This window comes from Plectropomus leopardus, chromosome 8 (assembly GCF_026936395.1).
Source record: "Plectropomus leopardus strain MGB_pleo_1.0 chromosome 8, ASM2693639v1, whole genome shotgun sequence".
In the NCBI taxonomy this organism is placed as follows: Eukaryota; Metazoa; Chordata; class Actinopteri; order Perciformes; family Serranidae; genus Plectropomus; species Plectropomus leopardus.
The window spans coordinates 25006629-25029350 of record NC_142183.1 but is presented as its reverse complement, the minus strand read 5'-3'; the positions used below and the strand labels follow the sequence as shown (position 1 = coordinate 25029350).

The 22722-nt window shown below is 40.9% G+C and overlaps 2 protein-coding genes across 6 annotated transcripts in view; one reads left to right on the top strand and one right to left on the bottom strand.

Moving 5' to 3' along the window:
• pdlim7 (PDZ and LIM domain 7) overlaps window positions 1-6997 on the top strand; it is a 58783-nt gene extending 51786 nt beyond the window's left edge. For both annotated transcript variants that reach the window (XM_088081240.1, XM_088081241.1), the window contains exons 10-11: window positions 4250-4365; window positions 4727-6997. In XM_088081240.1, the coding sequence (XP_087937366.1) occupies window positions 4250-4365; window positions 4727-4813 (203 nt within the window). In that variant the 3' untranslated portion in view covers window positions 4814-6997. The remainder of the gene's footprint in view (window positions 1-4249; window positions 4366-4726) is intronic.
• Window positions 6998-7480: 483 nt separating this feature from the next.
• The window catches only part of unc5a (unc-5 netrin receptor A), a 308725-nt gene continuing 293483 nt past the window's right edge, over window positions 7481-22722 (bottom strand). For all 4 annotated transcript variants that reach the window (XM_088081238.1, XM_088081237.1, XM_088081239.1 and 1 more), the window contains 4 exons: window positions 15844-15993; window positions 13883-14047; window positions 13570-13748; window positions 7481-11467 (listed from right to left, as the gene is read on the bottom strand). In XM_088081238.1, the coding sequence (XP_087937364.1) occupies window positions 11302-11467; window positions 13570-13748; window positions 13883-14047; window positions 15844-15993 (660 nt within the window). In that variant the 3' untranslated portion in view covers window positions 7481-11301. The remainder of the gene's footprint in view (window positions 11468-13569; window positions 13749-13882; window positions 14048-15843; window positions 15994-22722) is intronic.

Here is a 22722-nt window from a genome sequence, read left to right as displayed (position 1 = left end):
TGCCTTAATATAGCCTTGCCTTTTTGGTCATTTTTTCAACATGCAATATTACAGTGTTTTTGGCTGTTTTTGCACCATTCTATGTTATGACGTAGCTATACATGTCATTTTATGCTGTTTTGAAGTGTTTTGAAGTGTTTTTGGGCCATGTCATTTTTTGACATTTTTGCCTTACTATAGCCTTGCCTTTTTGGTCATTTTTTTCAACATGCATTATTATGAGTTTTTTGGCCGTTTTTGCACCATTCTATGCTATGGCATGTCTTGACACAGTATTTTATGCTGTTTTGAGGTGTTTTCAGCTGTTTTTGGGACATGTCATATTTTGACATTTTTGCCTTACTATAGCCTTGCCTTTTTGGTCATTTTTTCAACATGCATTATTATGAGTTTTTTGGCCATTTTTGCACCATTCTATGCTATGGCATGTCTTGGCACAGTATGTTAAGCTGTTTTGAGGTGTTTTCAGCTGTTTTTGGGACATGTCATATTTTGACATTTTTGCCTTAATATAGCCTTGCCTTTTTGGTCATTTTTCAACATGCAATATTACAGTGTTTTTATTGTTTTTGCACCATTCTATGTTATGACGTAGCTATACATGTCATTTTATGCTGTTTTGAAGTGTTTTGAAGTGTTTTTGGGACATGTCATTTTTTGACATTTTTGCCTTACTATAGCCTTGCCTTTTTGGTCATTTTTTCAATAGGCATTCTTATGATGTTTTTTTTGACATTTTTGCACCATTTTATGCTATGGCATGTCTTGACACAGTATTTTATCCTGTTTTGAGGTGTTATCAGCTGTTTTTGGGACATGTCATATTTTTACGTTTTTGCCTTACTATAGCCTTGCCTTTTTGGTCATTTTTTCAACATGCATTATTATGAGTTTTTTGGCCATTTTTGCACCATTCTATGCTATGGCGTGTTTTGGCACGGTATTTTCTGCTGTTTTGATGTGTTTTCAGCTGTTTTTGGGACATGTCATATTTTGACATTTTTGCCTTACTATAGCCTTGCCTTTTTGGTCATTTTTTTAAACATGCATTATTATGATGTTTTTGGCTGTTTTTGCACCATTCTATGTTATGACGTAGCTATACATGTCATTTTATGCTGTTTTGAAGTGTTTTGAAGTGTTTTTGGGACATGTCATTTTTTGACATTTTTACCTTACTATAGCCTTGCTTTTTTGGTCAATTTTTTCAACATGCATTATTATGAATTTTTTGGCCATTTTTGCACCATTCTATGCTATGGCATGTCTTGACACAGTATTTTCTGCTGTTTTGGTGTGTTTTCAGCTGTTTTTGGGACATGTCATATTTTGACATTTTTGCCTTACTATAGCCTTGCCTTTTTGGTCATTTTTTCAACATGCATTATTATGAGTTTTTTGGCCGTTTTTGCACCATTCTATGCTATGGTGTGTTTTGGCACAGTATTTTCTGCTGTTTTGGGGTGTTTTCAGCTGTTTTTGGGACATGTCATATTTTGACATTTTTGCCTTTGTATAGCCTTGCCTTTTTGGTCATTTTTTCAACATGCAATATTACAGTGTTTTTGGCTGTTTTTGCACCATTCTATGCTATGGCATGTTTTCGCACGCTATTTTATGCTGTTTTGAGGTGTTTTCAGCTGTTTTTGGGACATGTAATATTTTGACATTTTTGCCTTACTATAGCCTTGACTTTTAGGTCATGTTTTCAACATGCAGTATTATGAGTTTTTTGGCCGTTTTTGCACCATTCTATGCTATGGCATGTCTTGACACAGTATTTTATGCTGTTTTGAGGTGTTTTCAGCTGTTTTTGGGACATGTCATATTTTTACGTTTTTGCCTTACTATAGCCTTGCCTTTTTGGTCATTTTTTCAACATGCATTATTATGAGTTTTTTGGCCATTTTTGCACCATTCTATGCTATGGTGTGTTTTGGCACAGTATTTTCTGCTGTTTTGGGGTGTTTTCAGCTGTTTTTGGGACATGTCATTTTTTGACATTTTTGCCTTACTATAGCCTTGCCTTTTTGGTCATTTTTTCAACATGCATTATTATGATGTTCTTTGCCGTTTTTGCACCATTCTATGCTATGGCATGTCTTGGCACAGTATTTTATGCTATTTTGAGGCGTTTTCAGCTGTTTTTGGGACATGTCATATTTTGACATTTTTGCCTTTGTATAGCCTTGCCTTTTTGGTCATTTTTTCAACATGCAATATTACAGTGTTTTTGGCTGTTTTTGCACCATTCTATGCTATGGCATGTTTTCGCACGCTATTTTATACTGTTTTGAGGTGTTTTCAGCTGTTTTTGGGACATGTAATATTTTGACATTTTTGCCTTACTATAGCCTTGACTTTTAGGTCATGTTTTCAACATGCAGTATTATGAGGTATTTGGCCATTTTTGCACCATTCTCTGCTATGGCAGATCTTGGCACAGTATTTTATGCTGTTTTGAGGTGTTTTTAACTGTTTTGGGGACATGTCATGTTTTGACATTTTTGCCTTACTATAGCCTTGACTTTTTTTCAACATGCAATATTACAGTGTTTTGGCTGTTTTTGCATCATTCTATGCCATGATGTGTGTATGTACGTCATTTTTTATTTGATGTTTTGAATTGTTTTCAATTGTTTTTGGGACATGTCATATTTTGACATTTTTATAGTATTCCATATAGTGTCTTTTTCAACTTTCTCATGCTTATTTCAGCTGTTTTTGGGACATGTCATATTTTGATATTTTTAGTCATACTATGGTATTGCCTCTTTGTTTGTTTTTTCAACATGCAATAATATGTTGTTTTTTATCATTATTGTAACAGTCAATGATATGACCTGTTTTGGCATGCTTTTGGGTAGTTTTCAGCTGTTTTTTGGGCATGTCATACTTTCACTTTTCTAGCCATGCTTCATATTTCGTTTTTTGGACATGCTATATTATGATGTTGTTAGTATTTAATTATGACTTTTTCATGATATTTTGACAACATAAGTATGACCTTTTTATGCTATTTTGGACACATACTGTACTATGACTTGTTTGTTATTTTCGACAACTTACTTCATTATGACCTTGTTATGCTTTTTTGAACAACATATTTGACTTTGATCCACTACGCCACCTACACTGTCTACACTAGGACCTTTTTTCCAGGGCCAGTTATCCTTGTATTGGTTGTTGGACTTTAAATTGTCTAACCCTTAATCAGGATTGGACCCAGCTCTTCCTTCTGGCACATGGATGAAAATTGTAATTTGTAATTGGTGTCACTGGTGTGAAGACGCTTACAACCACATGGTGGTTATTCTAATTTCATGAAGACATTTATAAAACAGCATTGTTTTATCATTGCTGCAGGGTTTCGCGTGGGCCTACATCATGAATCTCTAGATGTGTGCCACAGTCAATCATAATGTGTGATGTTTTTATCTGCTGTAATCTATTTAGCTCCAGTTTACTTCGTACATTTATCCACTGAATTTTATGAATGGTGTGTGGTCTTCTATTATGCTGTAAATGATTTAGTGGGGCGTCGTGCCTCTTGCTCACCACCAGGATGTTGCTTGCGGTTTTATCAGAGGGGAAGCCAGAACCTGAGTACTCATACTCTGAATAATGCCTTTAGCTCTGATAAACATTCTGCTGCCTCAGCATCTTTCAGGGATTGTGCAGCAGCTCTCACCCGTTCACTCTTGAGTAGCAGCATTATAACCTGACACTTTCCCCAGAGTCCTTGTGATGAAAGAGACTAGCAAATCCAGTTAAGTATCTGGAGCAATTTCCCCTCATCCTAATCCCTCCCTTACACTCTGGAAAGGCACTAATGTACAGTGGGTGGACAAAGTTACACAAACGGCAAAGTATCAAATGCCCAATGAGGAGAAGAGCCAACTTTTGGCTTCAGAACAGCTTCATCCATCTTTATCGCCATCATTAAAGTCCTCAAATGTGTGTGTGTGCGTGTGTAGTGGGATTTTACTTCTCTTCAAGAGTGAAAGCCTCCAGTTTTTTAAAAAAGATGAAAGAGAAGTGGAAACCTATTTCACACCCTCCACAGCATCCTATGAAGGTGAAGTGATGTTTATATATGATGATTGTGGAGGCCGTTGAGGATGCTTGACCTGATCTGGAGGATCATAAAAGCTCTTTTGAATTGGTTATATTATTTTATTCTGATGGTTATCTCGCATATCTCTACCACTCACCACCCTTTACTTCTTTCACCTTTTCTCTCTTCCAGACTATGAGAAGATGTTTGGCACCAAATGCCATGGCTGTGACTTTAAGATTGATGCAGGGGATCGCTTTCTGGAGGCCTTGGGCTACAGCTGGCACGATACGTGCTTCGTCTGTGCTGTAAGTCATTTTGATTGATACGGCTCCCTGTGGGGCTCTCTTTGCCCCATCTCTTCTAGCTGTCCAAGCACAATGCCACCTGAAGAAAAAAAAAATAATCAGTCTCCATCTCTGGACATCAAGCTTTCCCGTTCGTCTTTCTCTTTTGCCCCGTCACCTGCAGTCTGTCACTTCTCTCAATGTCTATGTCATTCTGTGAAGAATGCTGAAAGTAAACGCAGTCAGGTAAATACTGTGTGGCTGCTGTGGCCAGTAGAAGACAGTGTAAACCTACATTGGCAATGTTGGGGTCTGATATCTAGTCTGCCCTGGTTTCTCAATCTGTCTCTCTCTGTCTGTCTGTCTCCTTTCATCTTTAAAGCTCTGCCAAATCAACCTGGAGGGGAAGACGTTCTACTCGAAGAAGGATAAGCCCCTGTGCAAAGGCCATGCCTTTGCTCCAGTGTGAGAGAGCGAGCTTCATCTTCAGAGGAAGTAACACTTCTCTCTCTCCCTCCTCTTTACCCCACTCCGCCCTCCGGCACACTTGTACACACTTTACATCTCCTCTCTTTGCCAACCACACACCTAGTTACACTCAGTCTTCCTTTTTCTATCCAACAGATTTTGTTTATGTATTTGTGGCCTAAAGGCACAGTTCACCCCAAAATCTACATATTTAGTAAATATTTTTCCTCACCTGTTTTGCTATTAGTGTAAATTGTTTTAGTGTGAGTTGACGAGAGATCAAGATGTTGGCCATAGAGATGCCTGGCCAGACATCAGAGATCAAATGGTGACGACATCAGAGATCAAATGGTGACGAAAGCCCCCTTCTGCATTGCCCTCACAGTGCCGTGTCTCGGCCAAAAAGTTGCACAGGAACACACCAAACCGACAGCCAGCCAGCATCTATGTTCTTCACCCAGGAGATACGCCTCTATTCCAGCAGACGGCGGTCTTCTGTAACAGTCATTGAAAACGGGAAACCGAAAGACCACAATAAGCTAGTTAGCAGAACAAAGCCTATTTACTGTGCGCCAGTGAACAACAACACAATCCATCAGGAAACGTTGCAGTTAAGAGCTCAATTGGTTTAAAAAAAAACAATCACCTCATGTAGCAAGTTTGTCCCGACTGCTGTCCCTTTAGCTTAGCTGTTTGTTTACATTTGTCTCTTCCGTTTCTCTTCTCTTGCACTGAGCTGAACAGTCAATCAGAATGATTTCATTCACCGACGGGCTTCACGGCCACCGCCGCCACCAAAATCTCTTTTTTCAATTATCTCCAGCATGCCGGGACGTTTGCTGCTACTAGCCATGTCATCACACAACAGTGAGATCACAGAGCCCATTTGCCAAACAGTCACTGTATTGTAATGTACCTCCTCATTGATTGAAGTTTGTGGCTGCTAGGTTTGTAGCCTGTGCAAAATTGATGAGACACAACAGAAAAACAGTGAATCATCTTAACTGCTGACAGGCACATGGCAGTCAACAAGGTGAATATCGGCAAATACTGATGTCCAGCCAACTCATTGGTGCATCCGTAATATTTTTGGTGCTTTGAGCACCACAAGCTGGGGGCCCTCTCTCCAATGTAATGAAAGTACATTTCATACGTCTCTATAGCCGATATTTCCAACAATCTGCAAGTCACACTAAAACAATGTAGACTGATAAACAGCACTTCAGGTAAGAGGAAAGATATTTTGATTTGGGGTGGACTGCCCATTTAATGTTAGTCTCTCATTCTGTTACTTTCCTGTGCTAATAGGTCAGTTCACATGTTATTGCCTGTAATACCAAATGCTGTGTTGTATAACTGGAAGTAGTCAAGGAATTGTTTCATGTCATCACTAACTTTTTGACTTTGAAATCATTTTTTTTTTAGATCAGACATTAAAAAGTGCAGCTGCAGTTCATCTAGATTTAATTGTAGCAGTTAGAGAAGAATTCTCACGACTCTACTGATCTCATCCTTGTTCAGTCTGAAGTAAGATCAAGTCAGTATCTTTCAAGTTGAAGGAGTCATTTAGCCTTTAATAATCTCACATATTGCTGTAATGATCTGCCACTACTGCTGAACTAAGTGTGGAGAAGTGGTGGCCCAATTTAGGACCCTGGCCCACTCACTGATTGTCACTGCAGTGCCTATTAACGTAATGGGGGTCCAGTCAAGCATAAAGGGGGTGTCCCATTTCTGCTTGACTGGACCCCTGCACCTCTCCACAGAAGCACTAACTGCAGCATGAGCTCTGATTTGCCGGAGCCAAAGTGAGAAGTAAAGTAGTTAATAACTGTAATTCTGAGTCGGACAATAATCCTCAATCGATCCAGTTTTAATAGTTAAATGAGGGTGACAGAAAGGAGTTGCTATTCTTGTTTTAAAATGTTTTGCTCCCAAAGTAAGGAGTTAAGTCTTTTGAATTAATCATCTTTTATTGGACATTTTAATGTAATGAAAATTTCATAATTGATTTCGTGCCTCATGTTACTATGATATAGTAATCATTCCTTAGAGTACTTTCAAGTCATGATTGAGTTTGTATTTATATTGCTTCAGAATGGGCCTGTAAGTGTTGTTTTTATAGCTGTTGGACATTTCAAATAAAATAATCTAGTAATGCCAAGCGCTGGGGCAAAATACTGGGCGGAGGTGTTGTTTTGTGGTGAACCCATCTGTAAGAGTTTCTACTGACTGATGTTTTGGCTGTCTTTGCTCTCACCAACACCTGCTCCCCAACAAGAGCACAAAGGACTTATGTTTTTGGTCTATTTTATTTTATTCTTTTAGTCTGTTTTTTGTGGGTACAATAAGTGCTACAGAAAAAAAAGTAATTTACCGCAAATGATCCAGTTTTTGTGACCGGGGCACCAGCAATAACATCGTTGCTAAGGGTTTATCTGAATGAAGTTGTTTTTTGTTTTGTTTCGATCCAAATGTTAAACATAATGAGCAAAATACTAATTTTTAAACTTTGACTCTGAATACTTTGACATTTTGAAAAATCTGGTCAGAGTGATGAGAAAACAAACCAGTGGCCTATTAACATTGAGTGGCACATAAATGGTCCTTTAGGATTAAATTAGTAAGCAAATCAGCTAATGTCTCAAGTGAAAAATCCAGTCCTTGATTTAACAATATATAATTTATTTACAACAATTTCAGGTTGAATTACTATACATACCTTTCTGAAATGTCATAGATAGATATATATACATAAGGCCAAGTAAATACTTGAAAGCACTTAGAAACGAATTTCCAAAATTCTACCCACAAATCCATATCATTGTCCAAAAAGTACGGAAAATCTCCTTTAGCAGAAGTTTTTCCATTGCCACAAAAGTTTTGACAACAATTTACATTGACGATAAGGAACACAAAAGGTTGAAAAAAACTAAACAAAAACAAAAAACCCACAAAAAAACCCAAAAGGATTATACAATTGCATAAGCGCTGTGGCATGTAATAAATACAGCATTTTTGACTTGCAGAAAGGCAAGGAACATTGAATCAAGGAACTAAATAGAAAAACCATTCACAAGTACAGAAGTCTATTGTTCTTGGTTCAAAAGAAAACCATTCAGTCAGAGTGACAGGGAGGTACGCACACACCCTGTCTTACTCTCTCTGTCTCTCTCACACACACACACACACACGCACACACACACACACACACACACACACACACGCACACAAACACACACAAACACACACACGCATGCACACATCCTTGACACTGAATAGTAATGCGTGACACTTAAGAGTACGGTTGTGAGATGTAACAATTTTCCCCCATAACTCAGGGATAAACCTATAAACCCTTGAATGAAGCGTGTGTGTGTGTGTGTGTGTGTGTGTGTGTGTGTGTGTGTGTGTGTGTGTGTGTGTGTGATACCGACAAGAGTCTTACACAACTATCAGGCCCAGACTTTGTCATGAAGGGAACTGTATTCATCACACACGCAGTAATTGCAGATTTGTTAGATTTGTTGGACAAGTTAGATGTGAAGATAGATGCTGAGCATCCTGGCGGCTGGTGAATTACATTACTGAAATGTGCTTAGACAACACATCAAGACAATGACGGGGGTGATAAAATTTCACACACACAGTCTGACTGTACAACTGCCATGGCTCATCTAAACGTGCTGTGTCAACACTGGCTTGTCAGTGTCCAAGAACTGATGTCCCCCTTCTCCAATTAGCCTCCACACAGTCCCAGTGTAATGATTCACTAAGCATTAGTGACTATTTCCACCTTGTATTTAAATGCTTACAGTTATAGAAATAATCAGGTAGACATATGCAGAGTAAGGACAAACAAAATATGTATAGAAACTTCCTGTAAAACAGTCTCTAAACCCTTAACACTGCAAAAAGTCTTCACTGCTAGATCGCCAAAGAACAGTATATAGGCAAACACGTCACGGTTTAGACTTGACAAATGCTGCGCCAGTTAAGTGTCTTTTTTTGGCTTTATATTAAAATATAATTTACATTTCTTTACAAAGTGATGAACTGACACATATTACCGCTTGAACAAACAGCATCAACTTGCCTCAAAGACAAAAGCGAAGAAATGAGATAAAGAAATGATTAGGACTTTTTAAGTCCGAAGTTTAGAAGAGACACTTATTCTATACTAGCTGCAAGTAAAAATGATGCTAAAACAATATTCCATGGATACAATATGAGGATGTAGTGGCCTCAACTGATATTCATAAAACTTTGGTTACCAATTCTGCTGATATACAGTATGCAAAGTGACAGCACACGGCTGGTATAGAAAAAGTATTTACATATTAGATGTGACAATGATCCATTTCAACATGAAAAGATTTGATTAAGGTGATATCGCCATTTTTTGTCCGAAAGGGGGCTTGATCCCAGTTTTTTTTTAAGTTAATAAAAAAGGGTAAAGTTTTATTTTATGGCATCTCTGCATCAAATTGTACAGGGGCTTGTAAAAACTTGTTGGTCAAGAGGAGGCGTGTTTAAGAGGATGAAAAAGAGCTAACGGGTGCCGAGATGCCGCACGAAAACAACTTCTTAAAAAAGGAGACATTTTTTCCCTACAACAAGGAAACGTAAATATACATTCCAAATATCTGACAATCATAAAAGAGGCTCCAGTTAGTGTTAAAGGTTGAAGCCACGGGAGCTGGTAGGATGGGCTGTGCTAGCTGTTTGAAGGGATTTAATGAAAAGGGCTCTCTTTAGAACTTTAACAGACAACTTCACATGCAACCCTGAGGCAGACGGAGAGAGAACTATGGCTAATCTGGGATTGCTAACACCTTTTTCCAAAGCATAATTACTGAAACAGTGGACTTTAAAGATACTCTGTGTACTTATGTTGCCAGACCAGACAAATCCATTGATTTAAAAATCTATAATAACTATAAATTAATGCAAAGTAGCAAAATATAACAAGCAAATGCGTAGTTGCATTTTATGGTCTGTTTCTGCTGGATCATTTTTGCCATCCTGGCTGGAAATAACAACAACTAAAAATCCTTTCAAAGCATCTTTTGTGAGCAGAGACGTGACATTATGAATAAGCAGCTCTTAACTTTCTCTGAGAGACAGGCGTTTCTTTGATGTGGAAATACTGTTTGCCACACGGCACATATAGAATTCCCACCAACATTGCTTTATGAATTATAAAAACAAAGCTGCACAACTAGCCTTTCATTGCCAGTTATCTGGTGAAGATTTTGAAGAATTTGTTGTCAGATTTATTTATTTTTTCAGTGGGGAGAGTGTTCTGCATTATTCATAGGGGATAATATCCCTTTTGGCCATGCTTTTATGCTCTGCTACAGAATTAATGTAATCAGGGGGAAAATGTCATTTCAGAAATGAGTTTTGACGACATTCAGTGTTCACATATATGCAGCTGAAACGCCTTTCGGCCCTATGGCTCCTTCATTAGCGGTGGAATTTGAAACAGAAAAACGGCACAATGAATGATTGGGGGTAATACCAGACGTGAAATAAACTGCACGGATCAAAATCACAGGCTTTGAATAGAAATGGCTTCTGAAATATGACTTTAGTGAAGATATTACTCACTCCTCCTTCAAAAAAAGTTCAAAGAACCCAAACCCCACATATATTGATTTAGAAGCAGGGAAGCAGGGAAGCTGCGAAGCGTCTCGCTGAATCAAGATGTCAAGATGTTACATTCACAGTAGTGATACCAGCTGAGCTAAAACACAAACAAGATGAGATCGGTTTTTGGGCCTCTGACATACAATCTATTTTAAAAACCTGCAAGTCCAGGATGTGCTACAAGCTGTCTGTCTGTGTTTTAGGAAACAGATAACGACACATATGAGACGTGCACCTATAGGGTATCACTGGGCTCGGGAGGAGACGTTCACAGACCCTGATGACCTTGATGAAAGATGATGTCATGTAACGAATCTGCCAATTGCATATGTCGCCTGTTATCGTGAACCTGAAATGGCTGGCACCTTTTGTCTCTTTTATTCAATATCTAGTTCTGAATCCAAGCTCAAAAATGATTTAATTTGCAATATTGGCCATCAATAATAGCATTACGTTTGCATATTGCTCATTAGCCACAGATGGCCTGTTTATATAAAAGGCATGAAGTTAATTTAATGCTATCTTTAAAGTGGGGTGTGGGCTAATTAAACTTGATGGAAAATAAAGGGTATTTTCTTTACCGAGTTCATTAATACATTTCCCCACACACCCCAACTCTCATTTGGTCTTACGTTTAAGGATTTTTACTGTGTTCCATGGGATTTAGGGACCCGATCCTACAGAAACCCTTTTCTAACTTCTAAAGTGAAGAAGAGGGACGTGGGGACAGATCTGCTGTTCGACTCCTGCTGCTGTAATTGTTGTTTTTGTGTGTTTTTGTTGTTGTGTTCTGTACTTCTTTTTTCCTCCGCACCAGTCTCTTCCCCCGTTTCTGGGTTAGCACTCGCCATCAGAGACCAGGAATATCATGGCTTCTTGTTTGCCAATGTCAGCCATGACCGTGGCCAGCTGGTTGATGTTACCGCTGTGGAAATGTTGTGCCTCCCACAGGTCCAGGATCACAGAGGTTGGGCTCGCTTTGGATGCAAAGAAACTCATGTGTCTGCAGAGAGAGAGGGAGACAAAAATAACAGTGAGGGAACAATGAGACATTTTTCTTTTCTATTAAATCAAGCGATGTGCACACATCAAAACGGACAGTCTCTCATTTTCTCTACAATAACAGAGTCTTAGGAAAACCTTTTCAGTTGGTATTTTATAGCTCTACCGCCTCTTGTAACTCCGTCAATGTCAAGTTTTATTGTGTGTTATATTGCCACATCCCGATATGCTGTGTTGGAGCACTAAGTAAAAAAATGATAAAAGGTATAAGAACACTGTCTAGCTGCTGAAACTGCCATCAAATACAGCATCTGAGGCAATTTTCATTTGAAGCTTAACAGCATAAGCCTCATTCCTCTTTATTTGATGTTGAAATTGGCCCTAAATCCCATATAGTAAATCCTATATAGACTTTTCACAGTTAAGTCGGAAGTGACCTTTTCCATTTTAGGAGCAGAACCTTTACGATCAAACCCAATCAATGACAACAAAGCAGTGGCCCCAGCCAGCTGTATATTTGATGTTGAGTGGGACCTGATCCCCGCGGTACCCAAAGATGCTTGTTTGATTTAATGGCCTTTTTCTGTTCTCCAAATGTCTGGGGCCTTAACTGTTATGTAGAGCACACATGACATTAAAAAAAAAAACAGAACAGTGTAAACTCTTGGCACAAAGGGAGACTGTGTTGAGTGAGTGTTTTCAGGGTGGGAGGGAGGTGAGACAAGAAGCCCAAAACACCCTTTTCACCTTGAGAAAGGTCAGAGTCCATTACTTCCTCGTATCTTCTGTCTGCCTAGTGAAGCATTCTGTGATGGTTATAAACATGTTGCTGCTTTGGCAGTGCACACAAGCACTGAGAACACTCTGCTATTTTAAGTCAATTGGATTTTTATAGTGCACACAGCCTTCCCTCTGCGTCGAGAGAACACAACAAAGAAGAGTGTTGGTCAAAAAAAAAAAAATGTCTGGGAAACGAACCTCTGTGTCATTATTCAGATAAAAAAGACAGAGCTTAGCGTCCGATGTGTCAGCCCCGCTTATTCACCTCGCTGTGTGAAACACGAGCTTATCTTGTATGGCTCAGACACAGCCGTTTGCTCAGTCTTAGGAGAGAAAGATCAAATAAAAGGTTCTTGGCATTTTAAGTTTTATTGATTGGTCCCGTTCCGCTCGGTCTCGACGCTTTATACACACTGAAACAAACACAGAAATACAGCATGACGGAACGCCAAGGAGCTGCTGCTGCCTTTTTTTGGGAAAACATGTTGTTAAGGACAGATCAAACAATGGAGCTGTTGTTCCTTCCTGAGGCTTAAATGAGAATTGATTATGTTGAGCAAAACATTGCTAATTAAACCTGTAGTGCATCAATTCAATTTGTGATTAATTGGGCTAAATAAAGTTGATTGGACAAATTAAGTGTACCTATTTGATTTCATTACCAGCTAGAAATTAAATTGGTAGAGGATAAGGGATCAATGCTTGGCTCCTTTCTGTTACAGGTGCTCTGGTGATAAAGTACAGTAACTGGGAGAAGGAATTGAGGTCGGCACAGATCCAAACCTATTCTGTCGTGTTTTTTTTTTGCCGCTGATGGGCAGCGAGCTTGCTACCTTTCCAATTACAACTGTTAAGCAGAATGTAGCAGGTACAAGTTTAGCTGCAGACTTTAAGCTGCTTACCTGTTCCTGAGTAAAAAAAAGGGTGCCGTGTTTTCTCACAGAAGTGATAGCTGTATCCATCAAGTCCGCATTAATCCTTTAATGTTAGCTGTGTCAAATGAGGATTAGTTTGCTTAGGCAGAACTTTGTTTACCTGAACTTTCAAGAAAACATTCAACTGCTGTTATGCACCTTTTTTCAAAGTCACATGTTAACCTTTACATTAGCATGATCCTTCACAATCAGTGTGATTACATGTTTATATATTAACATGCTCTGTGTTGAGTATTGTGCGCATACTGCTGTGCAACCTCTATTCTCAAGGGGTTTTGAATAAATAAGGCTCTGCTGCATTTCTTGAGAGCCTTTGTGTAAGCTGCCTGTTCCTGTGCGCTCCGCTGATCAGTGATCAGATACGGCATTAGGGTATTGTGCAGTTTACCTCTCAAGTTTAAGTCTTTGTGCTAGCATTCTCCAGTCGGCTCCGTTGGGACAGGGGGCATCCAGGCTGCTGCAGATCTTCTGCCTGATGAGGTACGGGATCTGAAAGGCGCTGGGCCCTGCCAGAGCTGTGGCGTTACTGTCCATTAAGAGAAACTCAGAGTCCACAGCTCGGGTGTCCTGAGAGGAATGACAGCCATAAAGCACAGCCTTCAGAAAACAAGCACAGTATAGGAGCAATCCCTTTATGGCTGATGAAAACGCTGAATAATGGCGGCTGCTGCTTCCAAGCGAGTAGTTATGCTGAATGTTACCTTGGCAATGTTAAAGTCGAGGCTAAAGCTCTGTCCCTCCCCCTCCACCTGCCACACGCACAGCTGGCAGGTGAGCTCGCAGGTGCTTAGGCTGAGCCGCTCCAGAGTGAACGTGCAGTGCAGGTACCGTTGGGAACCGTTCCAGATGTGATAGAATGGGATCTCCTGCAAAAAAAAAAAAAAGAACATGCAGCACACACAAACGGTAACGCAGCGGCACAGTTAGAACTGCATGTCTGAAACAAGACTACCTGCCTGGAATACTCCGAGATCATCATTAATTACACTGACATCAGCTGTCATGGTTAAGTGAAAATGGCTAAAGATGTGTGAGGCAGCAGACTGACAACAGTCAGGTAAGTTAAAGGGAATTAATGGGCCGACATTCATATCTGTCTGAGCGGATTAGGAGCAAATAAACTTAGTATTTTAAGAGATAGCACAACATGTTTATCTCTGGCATGAGAAACTATTTATTTTTCAGCCTCGCTTTGTAGGAGCTCTGTGTGCATTTCTGGGCAGGGCTACAAACGATGCTGATGGTGTCCAAATGAAACATCACAGCTCTACTCGGAATCTAAAACACATCATGTGACATAGAGTTGTATAAGCATGCATAATAGCATTGAGTAGTGCCGCTGAACAGCAATAGCTTCTGTCTTGCAGGGAGTGTTTGCTAGAATTTATTCAATGCTGACAATTTCTACATCTTTCTCTCTGTTGCTCCATATTCATGGCTCATTTGCATATCCCAAGAGAAGCAAAGCGGTAACCCTGAAAAGAAAAAAAACCAGGGCACACCAAATTCTCACTTCACCCCGGGTTCAACAGCTGACAAGAACTCAGTGTGCGAGTGAAGTGGGGCTGTAGATCACGCTGCTAACCAAATGGGGGCACTGTTACCCAGGCAGACGGGTGACGGAGGGAGCCGGGTGAAACGCACAAAAGTCTTCACTGGGGCCCCAGGGAAACTAAAGGCCTTTCTTGACCGCACTGCTGAGAGGGGAATAACACTTCCAAATGAACAGGCACAGTCCAGAGGAATAAGCCTCTGTTCTGGGTGCATTGTTGCTGCCGCTGCTTGCTTGGCACAGCCCGTGTGTTCTCTATGGGGACCTGGTGCTCAGTGCTTACAGAGTTACAGCCAGAGCATTTTCTAGTTTTTTGAACAGCTCTCATGTCTCATGTCATCGCAGGGGCTGCAGTGCAGTGGGCCACCACGCAGGTGTGGGGAGAGCTGTAGAGGTTCCAAGATTCAGGCAGTTTCAGATATTTACATACTGCTCTATATTTCATCTGAGCTCCCTTTGAGAGAGCGACAGCCAGGATAATCAATCAGCCGGCTGCTCTGGGTTAGTGCACACAACCCAGCTCCATTATGCACACATACACACCTCAACGCAGAAGCACAGGCCGACAAAATGGTACACACTCTGTGCACGGTGTTGCGCGTACACACACCCAGAAGGTTCCCTCGACTCCAACAAATGACTTAAAGTTGCACTCAGTGCCAAGAATGGAAAGGTTATTGGACGGAGGAGTCCTGCAGTAACAGACTCAAAAACACTCCTCTGTGTGAATCTTTAAAGTGATCTGCTGAAGCCAAACCAGAACATACTTAATTAAAACTCTGAACCAACTAAAATTAAAACAACTTTCCAGAGAGACCCTCATTAACAATAAAAAGTTGTTTCTGAGGGAACTTTTGATTACTCGGTAACATTGCTTTTGCCGACACGTAGTCCGCTCTTCTTTAATTTCTCTGGAAGGCTAATTTAGAATAACTCAACACAACATGGATTTTAAATTGAGCATACAAACAAACGCATTAGAGAGCCCTGTGACTGCTGATACAGAAATTTGACAGATTCAGCGAGGCACTTCTATTACATCTCCGTGCTCCCGCTCTGATCTGGAGTGACTCCCTGCCCCTGCAGCCCTCCAGGGCCGCTGCAACACACCTGGTAGCCGGCTAGCAGCTTGCTCCTCCAGTGCGCCTGGGGCATGTCATGGATGGACAGGCGCAGGTTGTGGTAGCTGTCTTTGAAAAGCAGGACGTGAGGCTCGTCAATCAGCCGACCCCCGAGCTGCCGCTCCATCTGCATCACCTCCTGATGAAAGAGGGAGAAAGGTGGGGAGAGGAGAGGCGTCAGGGCTCAGAGGAAACACATTTACAACCACAGTCACAGAGGTAAGTGAAAATGTGCAAAACAATCCATAACTGTGTAGGTTTCCTGTTTACACTTTTTATGGTGCATCACTCACACAAAGTTGTACAGTTTGGAGCTGGAGTTTGTCTACATATACACACAGGGAGAAATACAAGGAAATGCAACTCAAGGTAATGGTGGGAACGTACACACAAAGGCTTGCTCTCTCTCTCTCACACACACACACACACACACACACACACACACACACACACACACACACACACACACACACACACACACACACCGCAGCACAACCACAGCACGAGCATGAGGCAGGGGTACAGCACATCTTAGGACAGGAAGATAGTGTCCCTGCATGCGGCCGCAGCGGGCTGGACCGACTCGTCTCCACAGTGCTTTAATGTCACCACAAGGTTGATCCCCTGCCTGTGTGTGTGTGTGTGTGTGTGTGTGTGTGTGTGTGTGCGCGTGCGTGTGCGCGCACGCGCCCAGTTTCCAGCAACTGCATTAGCATGCAAATACTGCAGCCATCCCGGCCTACTAGCTACCTGGGCTGTGATGAAGTAAGTGAACGAGCCATTAGTCAACTGCTCATTGTTCTCGCTTGGTGAATCTCCTTAATTTCATTTTTGTTTTTGTGCCAGGAGAGATTTGTAAATGCATGCTTAATATTTTAATCTCTGTGGGACTTGCTCAGTGGACCATTTGTTGCCATCCAAATGACCATCTGGAATGGGATGATAATATCCGCTGCATTTTCCTCTGATCTATCAATTCGTTTTGAGCTGGATGCTTTGTGCTGAACAAGTCTTTAAGAATCTGGCACTTTGGACTGCGTTCACATGTGCTACCTCAGAACAGAAGACCATATTACATCAACAACAACAACAAACAGACCTCTGAAATTAGTGGTGTGAAAAGACCTCAGAAATAAGATATGCTCTTTTAATCTGTCTGAGGAGGGGAACAAGATGGCAGCAGAGGGAAAACAGGCAGCCAGAATGCGCCTTGGAGTCTAGGAGACATTTCTCAAAGACAAAGGCTCCAAGAGGGAGATGTGTGTATAGAAAGTGGCCATATGTTGAGCGCTGCATGCCAGCATGGTTGCCCATGGTATGATTTCAGCAAAGACATCTAATCAAGGTGGAGAATGGCAGTAATTTCTATCTGAACAACACAGATTCAATTTTCTGCCCTCTTTCCCAGGAATGGGTTCGACTGATTCCAATTATAATGGAAAGGAAGCTGTTAATTATCCATTTGGAATCTCTACCTGCTTTTGTTATTTGATGTGCTCTCTCCTTCACTCAATGAGCACTTTTTCAACTCGGCCCGAGAATTGCATTTCCATGTTTGCTCAGTGCATCGCTAATTTCCATGTTTGCATAGTGCTTATCTTCTTGTTAACACGAATATTATGCCCCCTGTGATTATCCATCTCGCTTCTTGCATTTACACTGGTTTATTTCTTTCAACCAAAATGCCACAGCACATTAAAGATGTGCAATGATCTGACTGTATGTAGCTAGCTGGCATACTGCTCTCACTGTGCTGCCACACTGGAGCCTTGTGATGTTACCCAGCCCACTTACTCAGAGAGGGAAGGTCAGACAATGGCTCTGAATCAAAGCGTCGAGGTCTAATGAGTTAATAACAGGGGGCAGTGCATTCTCCGCAGAATTAAAAGCCCTCTGTTATTATGTCTCTTACGCAGACAAAAGGCACATTTTGAGGGCTTCCAGAGAGGTTCATTTAACACAGTTCTTAAGCACAATTATTTGTTGGGGGCGATTAGCATTGCAAATTGGGGCGGGTGGACTTTGATCGGCTCTTTGACCTAGAGCAGCAGATCTTTAGGCCTGCTAGCAAGAGAAAAGCGTGCAGCATGCCAATTATCTAATTATCAACGTATAGCTACTAGAATGAATACTAACTCGCCTGTCTAGCAGTTTGTCAGCTTCAAGGCTGACACGGCAGGATTACAATCAAACAGGGTCTAGGGCATGGCACTCCTGCTGCCTGACAGGGACACTGAGCTCAGTGAGGGAAAATATGCAACACTGAAGATACCCGTACTCCTTTAAAGGAACAGTGCGTGAGATTTAGGAGAGGGATTTCTTAGCATCTTGCAGTGGAGATTGCAGATTGCAACCAGCTGAAATTTCTTATTGTTGTAATTCCTTTTGTGTTCATTGTTCTGGAATTTTTTAATGGGAGCTGAATGATCGGCAGAAGTCCCTTCCTCTCCAAAATAACAAAATACCAATGATTAAATTGGTAAAAACACAGAATAAAGCAGTTTCACATTAAAAATGTGTGTTTTTCCAACATTGTTTGGCATGTCCGATAAGGGCTGCTAGTCCAGCACCCACTATTGGTTCTTACTCAGTCCGTTCTTGCTCCCAACTCATACCGCTGCATTTTTAGTGACTTCAGCTTCAGACACCAACGCAAAGAAGCATTTTCGTGGCAGTATGATACGCACAGAGCGCCAGCAGTTTACAACACTGCCGACAACTACCATTATGTTAAGAGCTAGAAAGTCCCTATCGGACAGGCAGAAGGGGGTAGCTGGATGCAAAAAAATTTTTTTTTTTTTTTTACTAACCATAAGGATATGTTTTTGTCGCTCAAAGTGTGTTACCAATGTTATTAGTGTATTTTGAAAAGACACAATAACGAGCATAAAGTGACACGCCACCCTGGAGCGTCAACAACAGACACAAGTGGTTACTGAGCATGTCACATTTACACGTAAGGGTTCACTGACAAAGCAATGGTGTTTAACAAGGTGGGATGAAATATGTTTGCTCTGATAACTTAAGATCTAAACACAGGGACCGAATTATCCGCAGACGTCTTTTACTTTCCAAAACAAATGGACCCAGTGATTTCAACCAGTGGAAACATTAAATAAAGCTGTTTCAATTTCAAAACATATATATATCAGTGTTTATTTCTATACTGCCATTGTGAAGGGGCTGCCAACTGTAGTAGCGGACGCAAAAAGCCCTAAACAGAGCCAGTGCTTGGTTTGTCTATTCTGGTTTACTATAAAAACATAGAGGTGCAACATGTTGATTTCTCTAGACAAGGACCTACTTTCTTTGTAGCTATATACGGCTCATTCTAAGGTATGAAACATTTTTATTTCAGGTGACACTACATACACTAAAGTAAATGACATTATATTCCATTTCTCCTAATATATCCCCTAAATCCTACACACTGGATGTTTAAAAAATGGCCATGTACCCACTTTCCACTGTGTTGTTTGTATATTGTTTATGTGTGCCTGAGTGTGTTTGTGAGCGTGTGTATTGGGGTGTTTTGTGCAGGGTTTCAGCATATGTTCTGGACTGAGAGAATAATGGCCCTCTTTACGCCCCATTATCCTGTTAACAAATGACAGTGTGAGTGAGCTAATAGATGAGAAGCTAAATTTGACCATATTATTTACCCTTTCTGGGGGAAAACTATGCAAGGTTTTGAATACGTTTATCAAATCACATATTAATCAACTGGGAGCTAAATTGTGTTCCCCGTTCAGCGAAGATAAGAGGAACGGTTTCTCCTGAAGACACCCTGACCCTGTACAACTGTGAAAACATTAAGATGCATGAGATGGGCGAGAAGTTCAAGTACTGCAGGAGAAAAACCCCTTTTGTTCTGACGGAATTCGAGATAGCCTGTGGTGTGTGTGAAGACTGTGAATTTAGAGTCAGGCAGAGCCAAGACCACCCCCTGACATTCAATGAGGCTGGCTAGAGAGTGAGATCGAGCAGGGAGGAGTGAAAGGAGTAGGAGCAAGAAGAGAAGAGAGACAGAGGCAGCTTAACATTTGTGTCTCCAGGTCACTAGAGTGGCCAGCTTTAGCAGGAGAGATAACAGGATTACTGCAATCATGGCCACAGTTTTTCTATGACTTCAACCCCCTTTCCTACCCTCACTCATCTTCCACCCCACTCCTCACCCATCCCCTCATCCTCTCAGCTTGGACCAGAGCTGGGACTGTGATGGACTGGGGCTGGGCTCCACTGGGAAACAAGAGACACTCATACAGCTAATCTCTTCGGGCTGGTGCTGACAGAAAGAGGTTAGCGGCTGCACTAAACTCTCTCTTGCAACAAAAACAGCCAGCCGTCGGATGCAGGGAAAGAAACACAGTCTAAACAAATCAAAGTATTAGCAGCGGCCTATATTTGCACACATATAAAAAGAACTGGACTGGTTGAAAACTGCAGATTAAAATATGCTACCATCCCCTCACAGCAAGGTCAAGATACTACATGTGGACTTCTATTGTTCCGGATTGGTTCGTAATAAACCGATTCACTTAACCAGCTCTGATGGGGATTATAAGTCACATTTGATCAGTTAATTAGTCAAGCTACATGTCAACCGAAACATAGAGAGACACACAAGCTTTAATGTCCTCATAAACTCATCCTCACCCCTCCACTCTCGACAACGCTGTGTCCTCATGTGTTTAAAAGTGTGCATTCATAGCAGAAGATCCATTTTCAGAGCTGCTCTTTTCAGGCAAATGCATTTGTTTATAGAGAGTAGCCTGGCTATGTGGGCTCCATAAATCTGTGTATTTGTCAGCAGGATGTGACAGGCTTTTCCTCTCTGACTGAGAGTCTATCAGTCTGAGCTCCAGTGGCCGTGCCCGCTACAGTCAACTCTGATTAATAACTACAAATAGAAGGGACTTGTCTGCTCAGTTATAAATGGGGACTGTGTTTGCTAGGGAAAAGATGCACATTCTGTCTGATAAATCACAGAGCAGGACGCGGGGAGGAAAAAAAAAACAGCACCCAGGAATACAGAAATATAATATGGAAACAATTTCTCTGCTGGGCTCAGTGATAAAGCTGACTGTCTTGTTTAACTTAATGCCAGCAATTACTGGGCTATGCTCTTGTTTTTTTCCCCCCCAGAATTCCTTGCCAGTAACTATTCTGATGGAAAAATCAGAAACACGGTTTACATTACACTCTGTAAATGCTGATTTTCTCTCCTCTGATACATAAAGGCAAATAACGTTCCCGCTCAAATGTAGCTCACTGCTCAGGAAGCTCAGGAAGAAAGCGTCATAGTGGAGGGAGCACATAAACTGTTTATGAGCCCTTTTATACGCAAATAAGAATAATAGCTTGAGGTCAAACGCTGTATAAAAGACTTCCAGGAGCCACTGTTTAACCAGTTGGACATCAATTAAACAGCCATTTAACACCAGAACATACATTTTAACAATCAGGAGACAAAAAGCTAAATGTATTGGCCTCATTACATGAATATTGATGAAAGTGTAAATCCTGTAGTCTGAAATACAATACTAGGAGTACAAAGGGAGTTAACTCAAACATTTTCTCACCATGTGGGAAGTTTTATGGCTGTTAAGTGTCAGTTAAATTCACTGCAATGATGATTAAAGAGTCTACAGCCATGCTAGCAGCTCTGTGAGACTTCACTCAGGCACAGCACTGCTTTGAGCTAAATGCTAACATCAGCATGCTAATATGTTCCTTGACAACGCTAATATGCTGATGTTAAACAGGTATGATGAACAGGTAATCATCTTAGTTTGGCATGTTAGTATACAAACATTAGCTACTCAGCACTAAACACAAGTGAAGTGAAGTGAAGCTGAGGCTGATGGGATAGTCATTTGATTTTTCGGCATAGAGTGGTGTAGGGATGACGTTTACTTGTAAGACAACCCGGAAATGATGCCCTGATTCTCTCGAGAAAAAGTCAATGGCATTGTTTTTTCTATTTGATTTGGGTTTATTGCAGAATAAAGCTTAGGAACAAACAAAAAGTTAACTAACTAACTTACTTAGGTCCAAAAGCTGAAAAGTTGGTTCCAAGCTGAAAACAAAACGTAGCAGGTTTTCCCTGACCTGAAGTGCGAACCATGACAACACCAACCGTGTCATATTCTACAGGTTTGAAAGAGAGGATGAGGAAGGCAACTATGGCTGGTTCTCTAGATAGCACCAAAGCTCCAAAATTCCTGAACAGATCAGACCTAATTTGGTGGAAAAGGGGCATCTATGTCTCATTTAGGCACTTATTAGTTATCTTTTTTTGGCAAATAATGGCTGCAAAATTCACAAGGGAGTATTTAATAACACATATTATATGATATTATGGAACAAACAGGAAAATCTCTCAAGGTTTGTGGGTAACACAAGCTTGAGAGACTTTCGTGTTTTTCAAACAACTTTCTGAAAACCCATAAAATATAAAGAGAAAACCTTTGCAAAGAGGGAACCATCACTACATGAAGCTAGTCTCGCATAGCCAGATGCTGTGCGTGAAAAAATAACTTCCAAGCTAGCAACCCTCCCACTCAAGCATGTTCTAATGTTGTGTGTGGCGTTTTCTTTTTAAGGAATTTAGGCATTTTAATGCCAGGGCTTGCGTCCACACATGCTACTGTTCCATCAAAACAAGTTCCCAACTGACACTATTTTGCAATTACAATTGTGACTGACTTAAAGAAATACAACAACCCACACAGCATGAGATAGGTCTGGCTATGCGAGATTAAGGGGATCACAAAAGATGGTAAGATTCATCCTCTGGGGGATATAAATATCATGGCACAATTCCAGTCGTTGTTGAGTCGTTTTCTGTCTGGATCAACATTGCCAC